This window comes from Eleutherodactylus coqui, chromosome 12, assembly GCF_035609145.1.
Source record: "Eleutherodactylus coqui strain aEleCoq1 chromosome 12, aEleCoq1.hap1, whole genome shotgun sequence".
NCBI lineage: Eukaryota > Metazoa > Chordata > Amphibia > Anura > Eleutherodactylidae > Eleutherodactylus > Eleutherodactylus coqui.
This window is the reverse complement of record NC_089848.1, coordinates 100,657,827-100,671,933: the sequence shown is the minus strand read 5'-3', so window position 1 is coordinate 100,671,933 and position 14,107 is coordinate 100,657,827. Positions and strand designations below refer to the sequence as shown.

Sequence of the window (14,107 nt, the reverse complement as noted above, 5' to 3'; positions counted from 1 at the left end):
GGCCATTCAGTGTATGTAGTAAAGTAAAACATGAATGTTCGCATGCCATGATAATATGGTGATAACAGCTAAATTCTATTTGTATTTGTGTCTTTTCTTTTATTTTTTATAACCTTTCTTTTTTTTTTTTATTCCAATTTAGATCTTTGGGAATTTTATCTTCCCTACTTATATTCCTGTATTTCACTCATGGGATGCCTCCTGCTACTCCGTAAGTAATGTATCGTATTATAAAACTTGTCCCAAAGGGGTTGCCTAGTTAAAAACTATTAATTGGGATATCCTCACGACTGATCATCATTAGTAAATCACTAATCAACTGTTTGCTGAGCCGCTGTGCTCCTGCACGGAGCTGATAATAAGCAAATAGCAGACAGTTCCGTTCTCGCTGCAGTGATCGGGCTTTGTGTTCAATAGAAACTTTGCCTTTAAGTGAATTGGAACTTGGCCTGTAATACCAAGCATGGCCACTGCACTGTGAAGGGAGCTGTCTGCTATCTGCAGAAATCTCTGTGCAGGGGCACATTTGATCAACAGGGCATTGGACCCCCGCCAATCTACTATTGATAGCGTATCCTAAGGATAGTCCATTAGTAGTTTACAACTGGATAACCCTTTTAATCTAGGTCTTTGTCATTGACTGATAAATTCTCAAAGGGATTATCCAAATTGATGGCCTGCCCTCACAATATCAGAATAGTGAGGGACCGCCATTGTGGATTCCCACAGATCATTTGATTGAAGGGGCTGCGAAACTCATGAGCTGTGAGGCCTCTTCAATGTTTACATTATTGCTATGGGCCTGTCTAAGAAATATTGGGTTTTCCCATTCACTTCATTAGTGTTCTGCAGTGCGAGCATGTTCAAGATCAGATGTAAATATTCAAAAGGCCGCTTTTGTAAGCGATGCAGCCCCTTCAATCGTAGTAACATAGTATGTAAGGCTGAAAAAAGACACATGTCCATCCAGTTCAGCCTATTCCCCCCCCCCCCCCCCCCCCACACACACAATATTGATGCAGAGGAAGGCAAAAAACCCCAATGAGGTAGAAGCCAATTTTCCCCATTTTAAGGAAAAACATTCCTTCACGTGATCGGCGTGGATCCTGAATGACGGACCCCCAGCAATCAGATATTGATGGTCTATTCTGAGGATACACCATCAATTTTACAAGTTTGGATAATCCCTTTTAAAGAACATTTGCAACTTCTAAGAAGATCATTAGCGGATCCTTAGGTGTGTCACCTTTTATAGAACCTAATGATTGCTGTGACAATCTTAATAGTCTAATTTGATTAATATGACGGTTCTAATATAAAAACCTGCATGAATATTAATAATTCTCTTAATTCTATGAGTGTCCCTAAATATAATTGCTTGTATCTCCTTACAGTATGTACACCTGTTGGCCTTTCTCGAATGTTTACAGTAATGGGTCAGCTTTTAGTGAAACCGACAGTAAGTGTTTGAATTATTTATTTTATAGTTGTAAGGAAAGCCCTGATGTAGACATATCTTTAGAGGGAATGTGTCATCAGAAAATGATGACCTGTATAAATCAAGTATGACAAACGGAGTTTTAAAGGATTTTTGATTATTTTCTTTTATTCTAGGTCTCTATCTAGATTATAAAAGCATCCTAAAATCCTGCAGTTCTTACACTGACCGCTGAGCCTAATACTAGTCTGACACTTCCTTTACTGTAGCCGTCCTCTCATTATCACCAAAGGCACGATTACAATCAAAGGTGACGCCTATATAGATAACACAGGATTCAGCATTCATAATCGGAGGGGTTACAGTTCACCTCCTCCCCTCCGTGCACAAGAAGTCCATTGTGTGCTGTAAAGCATCTCTCTAAATGCTGTTAACTGCAGCTCAGGCATGATGGCTGCCCCTACAGTCATGTACTGACAATTCACTATTCACAATAGGGGATGTCACAGCTCGCCTCTTCTCCCTCCCTGCACAGGTCACAGAGCATGCACACAACACTCTCCTATAGAAGTCAGTGGGTCCCCTCCTGTGCATTATGTCTATGGCCTATGAAGATGCTGTAAAGCAGCTCTCTAAATGCTGTTAACTGCAGCACAGGGGAGATGACCGCTCCCACAATCATCTACAGATAATAGAATTAAAAATCTAGAATCTGAAAAGAGTGAAATATTTTCACATTTTCTCATCTATTTCATTTTTAATTGGTAAGAAAATTGTAGCTGATTTTATTCCCTTTTAAAAGCAGCTTTTGATATTTCCTCGCAATTAAATGTGTTCAGTAATATGGGGTCTTTTTTTTTTTTTTTTAAACTATATACGACTTATTTCTTTAGAAATAATTACTGTCATGGAGGCTAAACGCTGAGAGTGACGGGCTCAATTAATTGTCGAAAGGAAGATTTATTTTTTTTTCCTCTCTAAGCTGCCTTAAAAAGTTCTTGTTTGTCCTGTTTCAACACTCTAAGTCAAGTAGGAGCGCACCGTTCTTATAATTCACTCCTCACTCTGAGGCGTCTCTTGTTCTGGTGGACAGCCACTGAATTCCTCTGACATTCCTCCTGAGCTCTTTATATCCCTCTTGCATCAATCCCAAGCCCTGAGTCCCATGAACCGGTGACCTTCATCCACAACTTTACTTGTATTTGTCACTGTCATTCCTTTCTTGGCATTCCCCATAGTTCTCTAAATTTCCAGACACATTTCTTGACTTCTGCTGCTGTTATGACAGAAATCTCTAATATACCTACATAATTTTAAAAAGTTCTTCTTTTTTGTTCTATCATTGTACAGAGTTCCACGTTTCTCGTGTCTTCTGTTTATTTATTTATTTATTTTTTTACTTCTGTCAAATGTATAATTATAGTCTAATTAGAGCTCATGTCCACAGGCAGGTCGGATTCCGCATGTGGGAGCCTGCAGCGAAATTCGACCCTGCCTGTGGCCGAAGACCCTACCTACCCGTCCGATTCTTTTTTTCACTACTGCAGATGTGTGCGGAAGCGCCGACCGGCACACATGCATCGTAGACGTTTTATTTTTCAAACTCCTGCTTTCCCGCGGATTGGCCCACGGATCAGACAGATTCCATTAACTTCAATGGAAGCCATCCGTGCAGGAAACGCACTGAAATGGAGCATGCTGCAATCTGATATCCGCACTTAAAGGTCCGCAAATCAAATCCGCATGCTTTAATTCAATTGCGGACGCCCATGTTTCCTTATGGGCGGCTTGGACTGTGGATTCCGCAATTCAAATTCGCCAGTGGACACGAAGCCTAAACTTGTGATGTCTTTTGTTTGCTTTCTTTTAACTCCCATTTTTGTATTTATTAACAAAAAAATAAAAGGAATAACAAAGTCTTAGTTGCTTTCTAACTGCATCGTTTTATGCTGATATGAATAATCTAAAACTATATATACACCATTCATTTTACATTTTAAATTATATGCTGCTGATGGGGTTTTTTTGGGTGGGGGCACTTTTTTTGTTTGTTCACTTTATTTTGCACTTTTATATAACACACACATATTTTGCAGCACTGTACAACACTTGTCCCTACTGGGGCTCACAGCCTAAGTTCACCTATTAGTATGTTTCTGTATTGTGAAAGGAAGCCGGAATACCCTGGGAGAACATACAAGCTTCATGTGGATATTGTCTTTGAACCTAGTTCTTCAATGATACAAAACAACAGTGCTAACCAGCGAGCCACTGAGTTTTATTTTTTTATGTGGTTAGTCTAGATTATATATTTATTTTGGTATAATTTATCTTAAAATATTTGTCATCAATGCTTTAATACATTGCCTTATACACTGGATAATGCCTCAGGTGGGGTACGACAAGGATCTGTCCTAGGCCCAGTGTTGCTCAACATTTTTATAAATGATCTGGAAGAGGGCATTGAGGGGAAACTGTTCAAATTTGCCGACGGCACAAAGTTAGCTAACACTAGAGAAGAGCGCGAGGATTCAAAAAGATCTAGCGAAACGTGAACAGTGGGCAGCCACTAACAGAATGGCATTTAACAAAAAATGGGAAAAAAGCACATAAAGAATGTGAGGAATTGGGTTTAACAGCAGCACATGTGAAAAATACTTGGGTATACTAATAGATCACTGACTGAACATGAGTCAACAGTGTGATGCAGTAGCAAAAAAGGCAAACACATTTCTGGGATGTATTAAGAGAAGCATAGAGTCTAGATTGGGTGAGGTGACTATTCCTCACTACTCTTCCTTTGTCAAATCTCATCTGGAATACGGTGTCCAGTTCTGGGCATCCAAATTAAAAAAAGATTAATTTTAGATGAATTGGAGCAAGTTCAGAGAAGAACTACCAGGTCTGCAAACCATGTCTTATGAAAAGCAGTTAAAGGATCTGGGAATGATTAGCCTGCATACAAGAAGGCTATAACAGACGACCACTTCCACCGCCATTGTGTCTAAGAAAAACAAAGACAAGATTCTAGTGGGCAAAAAAATCTTTAATAATTGTCTTATCTTTCTCTTTTAGATCCTTGAAGACCTTGATGAGCAGATGTACATCGTAACTCTGCAGGAAGAGGCTTTACAAAGAAAGCTCAATGGTACCTTTCTATGTAACTCACCTTTTTATTCCTTACATGGGTCGTTTAAAGGACTTGACTTTGCCGCCATCTGTTCAGCCAGTCCAAAGAGAATGCATCTGTAGACCAGAAGGGACAAGGCTCAGGAATCTGCCTCTCGCCTTAACACCACACTGTCCATTCTTATCTGGCTTACTCTTCAGCCTAAGGCCTCTTTCACAGGGGCGACAGCGATATCACTGCTACAAAATCGCTGCAATATCGCAGCTGTGTTCCTGCGATTTTGTAGCATCAGTGATGTGTTTTTGTTGCGAAAAATCAGGCAGTACTTCGCTGCTGCAAGCGATAAAATTGTGAGAAGGTTAAGCCCTACCCCTAACATAAGTCCTAGCTGAAATCCCTGGAGAAAAAACAAGGGTATACTTACCTAAAAGACTCAGTCCAGGTCGTCCTACTGCTCTCCGGAGCTCCGCTGGGCATCCTGTAGTACTTGTTCGCCCACAGAAGATAATTTTCTGGTTGCGAAATTCAAAGATCCTGTCTCTAGGAAGTGATGGCTCTGATTGGCACTGGATGAACGTAATCAATGCAGCGCCTAACAATGCGAAGGATTTGATTGGGTCATCAAACTCTGCATTGATTGACTGAACAGAGTTTGAAGAACCAATCACATTGTGGAGGCGGGATTTATGAACTGGCCAATTAATGCCGCGGCTCATCCAATTCCTAAATCCTGCCTCCACATCGTGATTTGTTCTTTAAACTCTGCTCAGCCAATCAATGCAGAGCTGGATGAACCATTTGCAGCCCTCACATTGGTTTATCGAGCGCTGCATTGACTGGCTGAGTAGCGCTGGATGAACAAATCAGAGCCATCGCTTCATGGAGGCAGGATTTTTGAATTTTGCAACCAGGAAGTGATCTTCAGCTGTTCGAACGAGGACTGCAGGACGCACGGCGGAGCTCCAGACAGCAGCAGGAGGACCCGGACCACGCCTGCTAGGTAAGTATTCCTTTTTTTTCTGGGAATGCAGCTGGGGCGTATTTTAGGGGTAAGGAATCACATCTTGCGAAAATTGCTAGTTCGTGAAATGCGAGAAACAAGAAGGCTCCATAGAGAAACATGGGCTACAAAACCTCGCAAGTCTCAGCAGTATAGAGCATGTCGTGTTTTTTTTTTTTCTTGCAACATCACATCCGACAAAACATCGCTAATGTGAGGGAACCCATAGGAAAGCATGGGCTTCACATACATGGGGTTTTGTAGTACTGTTGCATTGCGACAAAATTGCACGATTTTGTCGCCCGTGGAAAAGCGGCCTAATGGGACTAAACTGACTGGCATTAGGATCTGCCTATGACCCTACTCTCTTGCCCCTCCAGTCCAGCAATGCATTCAACTCATCCTATCATAGGTTGATCACGAATTACATGGACTGTGGCTGTTGTGTAAAATTCTTTGAAGATTTTTGGCATGTCACAGTGATATGTTAGCTTTTTCCATCCATGTCGGATCCCCACTGATCAGTGAAACAAGCTCTTATAAACCGCTATTCTCCTTTTTCCATTTGGACTGTGAGCAAAGCGGTGTGCAAACTCATAGGGGCAAATTTACTTAAACTGACATATAAAGCACAGGTCTAAGTAAAGATTGCATGAAGTGAATATATTAAGAGGCAGATGCATCTTTTACACACTTGGTGCATCTTCAGGCCATTGGTGTGCTAAACCTAAAATTTTTGCCAGTTTGGAGTGCAAGCGGCATGGTGTGTGGATTTCCTTACTTTTAAAGCAACCCTCCAGTCCTGAACATATAAAGATGGCTGCACCAGTTCTCCAACTACCTGATGCACACTGTGCACTAGTGTGCATCAGTAATCTAAGACACTACATGCTGCTCTAACTGGCCTGCACTGCTCACATGGGCAGCATTTGGCAATCAAAGCAGCATGTAGTGTCTTGGACTAATAATGCATAGTAATGCACAATGTGCATAGGGTAGTTGGAGAACTGGTGCGGCCATCTTTAAAGATTCTTCTGGCGTGACCCACCCATGTTTGAAATCTGAACTCTATGTCGGCTTACTAGCAAGTGTAAAATATCAAAATGTCACACGTTTCGGCACACCAAAATGCCTTGCCCAAAAAGAGCATACAATGGTGCACAGTACTCGGTTGAGCACTTCTGCCTTTTTTGTTTCAGTATATGGCAAAGGTTTTATGAAATACCAGGCTGCTATCGCATTGCAGCGTTTCTCCCCTGTAAAACACAGGCAAAAACCAATTGCAGCTGACACCCGGACTCGTCATAGTTCAGATACCGGTCACAATCGGCAGAGCTCCACCTGTATTTTTGGGAGAGTGACGCTTGTTGAATAGCTGCATAATAGCCCCTTAGGCCTCCTGTCCATGGGCAATATTGCATTGCGGTATCGGCGGCGATAATCCGATAAATGTTTTCCATAGGATTACTATGGAAAGCGCAGCCTGATGTCCAAGAGCAGAAAATTGCCGCAATTTTCCTGCTCGCATATAAAAACTGTGGCATGCCGCAATTTTCCTAAGATTGATAGGTTCATTGCAGAAAAGTGCAGTGACTTTAGCATTCTCCCGCGGTAGAAATCCGCTGTGGGAAAACTCTACGCCTGTGGACAGCCAGCCTTAGGGCTAATGCCCAGGTACGAATGATCGCTGCGGAAATCGCGGCCAGACAACTGTCGCGAATTCAACAGCAATAACCCTCAAGAGACAGACCATGTAAAGCGTTTCTCCCATGCCCACGAGCGGAAATCAGCTGCGATTTTTCTGCTTGCAGGGAGAATCCCAGCATGTTCTAATTTGTGCAGGAAAACGCATGGGCGGCTTCTATTGCAGTCAATGGAAGCTGTCCATCCCGCGATACTTCCGCTGTGAGCGATTTTGGAAGTATTCCGGGAAATCGCGCCGATGCATCATACCCTGCAATGCACATGCTCGCTGGTAGAGACTCTCGCCGTGGATCATGGAGAGGTGAGCATAGGGTCTCTGGGAGGCAGCGGGTTTGATTCCGCTGTGATATTCCACAGTCTGAATCGGACCCGGCTGTGGGCATGAGGCCTTAAAGAGGTCTTTCGGCAAAGGCTGATTACCGATAGGTAATCAATAGGTAATCGCTGGGGACCCACTGCATGGTCTCCCTGGTGATGGCCTGATTACCCTGCTTGGCTGTCAGTCATAGAAGGTGGAACCGCAAGTGGCCTAGCTGGCTTCACTACCCGTCACATTGGGAGCTGAAACAACTATTACACTTCCGTCACTTCCACTGCAACAATGGAGACAGCCGATTCAGGTCTCTCTTTGATTTCAATGTGAGTGAAGCCAGCTAGGTCCCCTCCAGTTGTGCCTCCTATTACACATGGTCAGATGGTCAGGTAATCTCCTGTGACCTGTGGAGTCCGGGGATGTAACTTTTATACTTGCCTTCCTCGTTGTTCCTCTAGTGATCAGGTAATCGCCTGGGATTCTGTGTGGCAAGTCCCCAGTGATTTAACTATTGATGACCTATTTTCAGGATGGGTTATCAATAGTTTTTGTCCAGATAATCCTCTTTAAGCTGCTATTACAGGAGAGATAGCGACAGCCGCTGGCGCTCGCGTTGTCCCAACGGTTGCTGGACTGTACCTGAAAGTGCAAGCGCAGCCTGGCAGGAAGTGATCTTTCACAAGTGTTAACAGCGCTTGTGTTTTAGCAGCTTTACAATTTTTAACTTTTACAATCTTGGAAAACGCAGTTAAACTGTTCAGTAATCGGCTGCAGGTAGATCCCCCGGGGATCCTCTCCTACATTAGTCATCCACGTGTTCGTTGTCCTGTCTGCTAAGCAGTCACTTGTTTGCTGGCGTTTTAGACACTAACGATTGAAAGACGTAAACATCTGTTGCTCACTGTCCTTGTAATTTATGTTGGTGGGATTTCTTGGTTTCACATATTTTTGCTCTATTTGTGGAGTTGAAAAGACTTTTTATTTAAGAATTAACAAATGCTGATTGATGGACAACAGACGCCTGCTATTGTGTGGTAAGGCTTGTATGTATGTTTAAATACCAAATTTGTGCAATTCTCTAAATTTTGTCTCGACCAGAAACTTTCGTAGTGAGACTTCCGGGTAGATTCTCCCCCTCCACTCCCCTCTCCCTCTGCAATCTTAAAGTGTTTTTCCTGGCAAATGATATATTGATGATTCATCTTTAGGATAGTCAATCAATAGTTGATTGGCTGGATTCCACCCCTTGGGACCCCGACCGATCAGCTAATTGGGCGCCCGCTCTCAGCGCCTTAACACACGGGAGTATGGAGCGAAAGCATTTGGCTCCGACCCCTGTATAGTGACTGGCGTTCATAATTTCAGCACTCATTAAAATCAGTGACTGCTGTGCCTGTGATTACAGGTGCTGGCCACTTACACAGCAGGCAGAGCTAATTGTTTCCGGTCCTTACCCATTTGTGTTGTGGTGCTAACAGTGGGCACCCAATCAGCTGATCTATTGATGACCTATCCTAAGAATAGGTCATCAATAGTATTTGCCTGGAAAACCCCATTCGGGGTGCATTCACGCCAATGCAGAAATACTGCATTTTGTTGCCAAATTTCCAAATCTGATCCACCGCAAATCTGCAGGTTAAAGTTGCAGTATAATCTTTTATCCCACTCACTTTGCCAATAAACCTTTCCGCTGCAGCATTTCCGCAGCTGCACTGTAAGGGGGTTTCTAGGACTTGGCAGAGGAAGGGTGTAACAGAATGCCAGTCAGTTGTACGCTGAAAAGCCTCTAACACTACATACATTCTGCAGTCGAATATGCAACGGTTTGATCACTTACATAAAGTACCCGTGATGAATAAAGTGCTCCCTCACAAAATGTAAAACCCCACATAATTATCGCTACATCTAAAACTAAATAAACTGTAAAAGTATTGTCAATTTAATCTGCACAGTGAGCAGAATGTTTGGTTTTTTTTTTGCTTTTCTTCTTTGGGAAGGAGGGGGGGGGGGTGCGATGGAAGGTGACATATCTATGGCTGCCAGTTGCCCCTTAAAGGGACAGTAATCTTTTTTTTTTTTTTTTTTTTTTGTGGCAGTTGTATTTAAATTGGGCGCCACCTCTTCCTTCCTGCCTCTCCCTCTGTACCCTAAGGAGGCTGCTGGTTTTTGGTTTATGCTGATTAATGGTGACAGTGTGTAGTCTCTGCTGATCTTTCTAAAACTTCAGAGGTTAGGGTCAACCCACCTTTTACCCTTTTCCTGTAAAAATCAGGGCCAAGAAGAACTTTTCTGCATCCTATAAGAAACCGTTCATTCACAAATCCTTTGAAAAGGTGGTGAATGAATAGTGGAATCTCCTCACTTGTGGAAAGCATGCATGGAATTCATCATGAAGTTGCTTCCGTTTTAAGGGAATCTGTCAGCACTTTTTAAGACACGGTTTTTGAACCAAGCCCAGCTATTGAACCAAGCCCAATTTATTGTCCCATGTTTATTTGTGAAGCCATACCTGTGTTATCGCTGTTTAAAATGTTCCTGTGCAGCATGTGAATTGGGGAGAGTGGTCCAGTGTTCGCCCCAGACCGTCTCTCTTCTCAGCAAGCTTTGCTGTATGCCCGGCTCGCTTTTCTAAGGTAGCGCTGCAAATTCTCACAATGCCACTCATTCTGATAGCTCAGATTTAGACCTTTTTGAAGATTAAGAGATTGATGTTGTTGAAAGTGAACCTTCAGATGGCCATTTTGGGGAAAACTTTCTTTTTTAATGTACTTTCAATACAGAACAGCCATTGAAAGTAGCCAGAGCAACCAAGATTGAGAATATGAAAGAACCAAGATCTACGTATACAAGATCGAATATTGGAGGACCTGGACTGAAAGACGGCACTTGCTTTCCACAAGAATATCAAAATATGATCACTAAAAGTTGTAGAGAAAAAAGATCTTTAGGCCTTAGTCAGATGGGCGATTTTTTTTTTTTGCGCGATTTGCGCATGCGTATGCGTCCGGTGATTTTATAAAACCATTGCTTTGCAATGGTATCGGACACATGAGCGCTTTTTATGCGCTCGTCCGATTAAATTTATAGAACAAAAAATCGCAGATCGCACCTATCTGCGATCTGCGATTCCTGTTCTCTTTTCTATATGCGCTCAATGGGGCCGGCGGCAGCAGCGCCGACCCCATTGAGAACATATAGAAGACAAATCATTCTTCTCTGCCACAGCTGTAACAGCTGTGGCAGAGAAGAACGATGTTTGCCCATTGAATTCAATGGAGCCGGCAATACAGCCGCTCCATTGAAAGCAATGGGCTGCCGGCGTGCGCGGGGTTAATTGTCGGGAAGGGGTTAAATATATAAACCCTTCCCTGCAATTCATGCTAAAATGTGTTAAAATAAAAAAAAATTGTATACTCACCTTTCCGCTGCAGCCGGAGTCCAGCCGCGGCCGCTGTCAGTTCTCCTGAACTGCTTCTCGGCACTATTCAGCCGGCGGGGCTTTAAAATCCCCGCCTGCTGAATGATCTGCCTCTGATTGGTCACAGCCCTGACCAATCAGAGGCTGAAAACACTCACACACCCATTCATGAATTCATGAATGGGTGAGTGACTGCTGCCTCTCAGCGCTGAGCCAATCAGGGGCAGGTCTGACTCACATCCATTCATGAATCCATGAATGGGTGTGAGTGAGGCATGCCTCTGATTGGCTCAGCGCTGAGCCAATCAGGGGACAGGTCTGACTCACACCTCCTTCACACCCACTGCAGGACGGCCACGCGGAGCTCCGGCTGCCGGGAGAAGGAGAGTATACAATTTTTATTTATTTTAACACATTTTAGGATGGATTGCAGGGAAGGGCTTATATATTTAAAGGAGATGTCCCGCGCCGAAACGGGGTTTTTTTTTTTTTAAACCCCCCCCCCGTTCGGCGCGAGACAACCCCGATGCAGGGGTTAAAAAAACCACCCGCACAGCGCTTACCTGAATCCCGGCGGTCCGGTGACTTCAATACTTACCGCTGAAGATGGCCGCCGGGATCCTCTATCTTCGTGGACCGCAGCTCTTCTGTGCGGTCCACTGCCGATTCCAGCCTCCTGATTGGCTGGAATCGGCACGTGACGGGGCGGAGCTACACGGAGCTACACGGAGCCCCATAGAGAAGAGGAGAAGACCCGGACTGCGCAAGCGCGGCTAATTTGGCCATCGGAGGCCAAAAATTAGTCGGCACCATGGAGACCAGGACGCTAGCAACGGAGCAGGTAAGTAAAAAACTTCTTATAACTTCTGTATGGCTCATAATTAATGCACAATGTATATTACAAAGTGCATTATTATGGCCATACAGAAGTGTATAACCCCACTTGCTGCCTCGGGACATCTCCTTTAAGCCCTTACTGACAATTCATCCCGGGCTCGCCCGCAGCGCATTGCTTTCAATGGAGCGGGCTGTATTGCCGTCTCCATTGAATGCAATGCGCTGGACAGCTCCGGCCCGTTTCTAATGAAACGCGGCTAGGAGCAGATTTTCGGGCGATTTGCGGGCGACTTGCGCGCACTGGTCACGCGATTTGCGGATGCGCATCCGTCATGTGATCCGCAAATCGCGTGAAAAATCGCCCGTCTGACTAAGGCCTTACTCTCATAAGCTTCAAGAGGAAGTATTTTTCTGCTGAAAACGATGCTGGAAAGTGGGTTAAAACCCCGAAAGTGTATGCTTCTGCAGCCCGCCCCTGAAAACACATCTATCCTTTTGAGGATACTGGTCTACTGAAAAGTTTTGTGGACAAAGAATCTTAAAGTCTTGAGAGACTAATACAGCTTACTTTCAGTTAGTTGGACAGCAGAGTTTTGCAAAGAGGCGTAGCGTGGATTTTTTGGAAAAATGGCTGACCTTTTTTTCCCTTGTCCTGGGCAAAACTCCTTGAAGCAGTGAGAGGTGAACTGCAATACCAGACTCAACCCATGGACAGATATTACTCTGCTTCTGGGAAAAGCACTTTTTGTTTTTTTTGGTTAGTTTTCCCTTTTTAGACTCCTCCTACGATCTCGAACTTCTGGCCCATAACTTTGGATTCCATTGAGCCGATCCGCAGGGATACAATGTGGTCAAGCTGAAATAACTTCTTTCACTACTGTCTCGCTTTACTCTTCAATCAGAAATTGGTTGTTCTGTCATTGAGGCATATTGGAAAAATGATTCCTTACTGCCAGTCAGTAAGAGAGAAATCCCGTGACATCATGGAGGCTATATAAAAATCTATGTTAAAGGGAATCTGAAATCTACTTTTCGTCCTATAAGCTCAGTTTACCTGCTCAAAGAAGGCAACCTGTGGAGTCCGGGGATGTAAGCGTTATACTTTCCTTCCTCGTGGTTTCTCTAGTGTGAGCGCTGGAAGCCACTACTGAATGTATTGAGTGGCGCAGTGAAGAATTCTTCCCATTCTAATTTTATAATGGGTGGACTACTTAGCAGTGTCGACCAATGCATTTAGCAGCAGCTTTCAGCGCTGACATCTGGGGAATGACTGGGAAGGTAAGTGGAAAACTCCATTGCGCACTTTCTTTCAGCCCATAAGTTTAGTTTTATAAGGCTTAGGCTAGGGTCACACAGGGCGGATTTGTTGCGGTTTAGCTGCGGTTTTTCCGTTGTGGTTTTGACGCAGAAGAACTGCTTCTGCGGCAAAACCGCTTCAAAGGTTAATTTGGGCTTGCAGATTTTGCTGCGGATTTTCGTGCAGAAAAATTCGCAAGCGTTTTTTTCCGCAGCGCTTTTTTTTTACTTATGTTGCGTATTTGGTGCGGTTTTGGCTGCGTCCATAGAGGTCTATGGACAAAAAAGCGCTGCGGAAAAGACCAAAGAATGAACATGCTGAATCTTTTAAAACCGCGACGCAGTTGCATTTCCGCACTGCGGCTGTGCGGAAAAAATCCGTCCTGTGAGAACAGCTTTTTGGCAAATCTCATTTGTACTGCATTGCACTGCAAACGCAGCGGTGTTGCCGCAGTGCGGATATGCAACGGCAATCCGCGGCAAAACCGCAGCAAATCCGCCCTGTGTGAACCTAGCCTAAAAGTTGTTGACAGATTCCGTCTAACATCTTATTTTTAATGCATTTAAATGTATGATACCATGTGACAGAAATTAGAGAGGGAATGTAACAGTTTTTCCTGTAAATTACGGACAGCTCCTTCCCTAGCTGCTCCCCAGTTGTGAAGGTGCATCCACTGCCTTTCCAGTGAGCCATTACAGAGGGCTGCATGATGGTGTAAAGGAGAGCGGAGAAAGCTCCTGTTAAGGCCAGACTCACATGGGCATATGTGCAAAAACACGTAGTAACGCAGGCCATTTGTGCCATGAGTAATGCACAAAAACGTACACAAACTGCTGGACTTTTTGCACTTGCAGGGCCTTCTCACATGAGCGTAGATCACAGCCGCACCACAATTCAGAAGGCTATTTAGGCTAATTAGTTCCAGATGTGTGTTTTTCTCTGCGAAATTGTGCAGAGTATTAAGCAATCG

At 43.9% G+C, this 14,107-nt stretch overlaps 1 protein-coding gene across 1 annotated transcript in view; it reads left to right on the top strand.

Annotated features, from left to right (window-relative positions):
* LMBR1 (limb development membrane protein 1) overlaps positions 1-14,107 on the top strand; it is a 133,602-nt gene that overhangs the window by 85,013 nt on the left and 34,482 nt on the right. Inside the window, exons 7-9 of the mRNA XM_066584983.1 lie at positions 143-211; positions 1,395-1,459; positions 4,514-4,586. Coding sequence (XP_066441080.1) covers positions 143-211; positions 1,395-1,459; positions 4,514-4,586 — 207 coding nt within the window. The remainder of the gene's footprint in view (positions 1-142; positions 212-1,394; positions 1,460-4,513; positions 4,587-14,107) is intronic.